General features: G+C 38.5%; 1 protein-coding gene across 1 annotated transcript; it reads left to right on the plus strand.

The window, feature by feature from the left end:
* The first annotated feature begins 609 nt into the window (after positions 1–609).
* On the plus strand, positions 610–3154 carry LOC107943314 (pentatricopeptide repeat-containing protein At3g61520, mitochondrial). The gene has a single exon (XM_016877064.2). The coding sequence runs from the start codon at positions 659–661 to the stop codon at positions 2930–2932; it is 2274 nt and encodes a 757-aa protein (XP_016732553.1). The 5' UTR covers positions 610–658; the 3' UTR covers positions 2933–3154.
* Positions 3155–3437: the final 283 nt, after the last annotated feature.

A 3437-nucleotide genomic window follows, 5' to 3' on the forward strand; every position in this document is an offset into this window, starting at 1 on the left:
AATTATCCTTTAATTCTTAAAAGCGCTTTTGCAAAAAGAGTAAATTAGAAAAACTGTTTTTGTTTTTGGGTTCGAAAGTGCTTTTCAAAAGCACATTTGACTTTTTGGGAAACAATGCTAAACTAAACTTTAATAGTGATTAAAACATCAACAACTCAATGCGTCTAAAACCTAAAATATTCTAAATTTGTAATTACTCAACTTGAAATATCAAACCTTAATCTAAAATTTAAAATAAATCTTAAACCCGAAATAAACTAAACTTAAAATTGATTACAATTAAAATATCTAAAATTTTTAAAATCTAAATTAAACAAATCCAAACCAATACAATCCCTACAGTCCATTTTAGAAAAAAAATATAACAAATGTGTTTGAAGAGTAATATTTTAAAATCGAACTAGCCATCGAATCCGTCAAAACATCAATTTTAGATCCAATAAATATAACAAACTAATTCTATTAAATTCTGAATAATTCAAATAGAACTCAATTTAATAACCCTATCCGGATTAATAAATTGATTGATTTTTAATTTAACCGATTCAATCATATTTGTTGTATTATTAAAAGGAGAACCAACCAACCTATATAAGTATGTCTATCAACTGCCATTACTGTTAAACAAAGTACAAAGAAAGCAAAAAAAGGAAAAAGAATGAACACTACACTTACGGTATCCAAGCACTCAAAACTCCTCCGCCGCTACCTTCTTAAACACAACCGTCGCTTCTGCACCGAACCTAACCCCCAACCACTAACGCCGCCACAAGACGATGAGCAAAGAATCACTCAAACAGTTCAACACCTCCTCGAAACCCCACACCAAGAATGGTCCTCTTCTCAACCTTTGCAATCGCTATTATTCTCTTCTCCCCTTCCATCTCCTCGTTCTATCTTGAATACCACTCGCAGCTTACCTTCCTATTGTCAAGCCCTTAATTTCTTCCAACACCTCCGTGAAAACTCCCTATCTACAAATACACAATCCCTCTCTCATTCACTCCAAGCCCTTCTTGAACTAGCCGGCAAAGAACCCGATGCGGCATCAAGGTTATTCGAACTGTATCAGGCTTCTAAAGAATGGAGTGTTCCTCTAACTGTCAATGCCGCCGCGCTTCTTATACGGTACTTTGGGAGACTCGAAATGGTGGATAAATCGATTGTTGTTTTTGATGAAATCGACCTTTCTATTAAAAATACACATATTCGTAATATTTTGATCGATGTTTTGTTGAGAGATGGTCGTATTGACCGTGCACTCAATGTGCTCGATGAAATGCTTCAACCGGTATCTCAGTCTCCACCTAATGACGTTACTGGGGATATTGTTTTCTATGGTTTGACCAAGAGGGGCAGGAAAGGGAGGAATGTCAGCGAGGAAGAGTTGATTAAGCTGGTTTTAAACTTGGGGAAACATAGTGTTTTCCCAAGGACAAATTGGCTGACACAATTGGTTTCTAGCTTATGTAGGAATGGGAAAATCAATCAAGCTTGGGATGTTTTGCATGAACAGCTGAAACTAGGAGCACCCATTGAATCCCCAACTTTCAATGTGCTTTTGACCGGATTAGTGAGGTGTGGTGACGTTAAAAGAATGAACACTGTTTTGGCTGAGATGAAAGAGAGTGGTGTTCAACCCGATGTTGTTACTTTAGGGATTGTAATCAATCAATTATGCAAGTTAAGAAGGGTTGATGATGCAATGGAGGTGTTCAACAAAATGGGTGAAGAAACTGGGATTGATGGTGTTTCAGTTGAAGCTGACATTGTTATTCTCAATACTTTGATCAATGGGCTCTGCAAAGTAGGCAGGCAAGAAGAAGGGTTGGATTTGATGGAGAAGACGAAGTCCAATAAGGGTTTAGTCCCTAATACAGTCACTTATAATTGCTTGATTGATGGGTTTTGTAAAGTTGGAGAGGTTGAGAAAGGGAAAGAACTGTTTGAAAAGATGCAACAAGATGGTATTTCACCTAATGCGATCACTGTTAATACGTTGGTGGACGGTATGTGCCGACATGGGAGGATCAATAGTGCACTCGAGTTCTTCGGTGATATGAAGGAGAAAGGGGTAAAGGGCAATGCAGCAGCTGCTTATACTACTTTAATTACTGCTTTCTGTAATGCCGATAATTTCTGTAAGGCAGTTGATCTGTTCGATGAAATGGTGAGAAGCGGATGCTCTGCGGATGCTATTGTTTATTATAGCTTGATCTCTGGTTTGTGTAGAGCTGGAAGGATGGATGATGCTGGTAATGTTTACTCGAAGATGAAAGTAGCTGGGTTCCACCCCGACATTGTATGCTACAATTCTCTTATTAGTGGGTTCTGCAAGAAGAAGAAAGTAGATCAAGCTTATGAAATCGTCAAGGAAATGGAAGAAACAGGAGTTAAGCCCGATACCATCACATTTAACACTTTGATTGCGCATTTTTGCAAAGCTGGGAACTTTACACACGCTCACAGGGTGATGAAAAAAATGGTTAAGGAAGGTCTTGCCCCTACGGTTGCCACATACGGAGCTCTTATACACGGATACTGCATAAATGGAAAACTTGACGATGCCAGGAAGATCTTTAACAACATGAGTTCCACGTCAAAAGTTCCGCCAAACACCGTAGTATACAACATTCTTATAGAATCTTTGTGCAAGAATAACGATGTCAAAGCCGCGCTTTCGCTGATGGACAAAATGAAAGCAAAGGGGGTGAAGCCTAATACCACCACATACAATGCAATGTTTAAAGGGCTTAAAGAGAACAATTTGTTGGAAGATGCCTTTATATTGATGGATAGTATGATCGAGCATGGTTGCAGTCCTGACTATATAACCATGGAGATTCTCACACAATGGCTTTCTACTGTCGGTGAATCCGATAAATTAAAAAGCTTTGTACAAGGACACAAGGTTTCTACCTTGACCGCATAAAATGGTTGCTAGATGAGGATTGTTTTAGTGGCTCGATTTAATGAGTTGGCTGGCCATGTTATCGGAAAATTGCTCTGTTTTCGCCGCAGGCCTTTAGCCAAAGTTGTAGTTTACTTTGCATTCTATTCAGCTGTGTATGTGACTGTGAACAATGCCGGGTCGGATCTGTTCCGTTTTGCTTTTGTTTCCGGATCAAAAGCTTTAATCGAATGTTCTTCACCATAAAGGGAGCCTTTGTTCGAGCACTACCCCGTTTTTAATATTAAGTTTAATGGGGTGTAATTGCCTCTCTCGTTTCAATTCTTTTTGAAATATTATTGATGGCTGTAGCCTGCCATAGCAACTGGTGCATTGTGGTCTTTGACATTAATTAATGGTTAAATGCGGTTGTTGAGGGAAGGTCGATTTCGTTGGGAGAAGTTTTTGGAAGGTTGTTTGTTTAAAGTTGACGGAATCTCTCGATAAGTCTAGTATTATCTTCAATGGAAGTTTTGTCTCTTGATTT

The sequence above is a fragment of the Gossypium hirsutum genome, chromosome D12 (assembly GCF_007990345.1).
Source record: "Gossypium hirsutum isolate 1008001.06 chromosome D12, Gossypium_hirsutum_v2.1, whole genome shotgun sequence".
NCBI lineage: Eukaryota > Viridiplantae > Streptophyta > Magnoliopsida > Malvales > Malvaceae > Gossypium > Gossypium hirsutum.

Bases quoted from the DNA above. Each gene is read 5' to 3' on its own strand.
- LOC107943314 (XM_016877064.2), top strand. From the start codon at position 659: ATGAACACTACACTTACGGTATCCAAGCACTCAAAACTCCTCCGCCGC.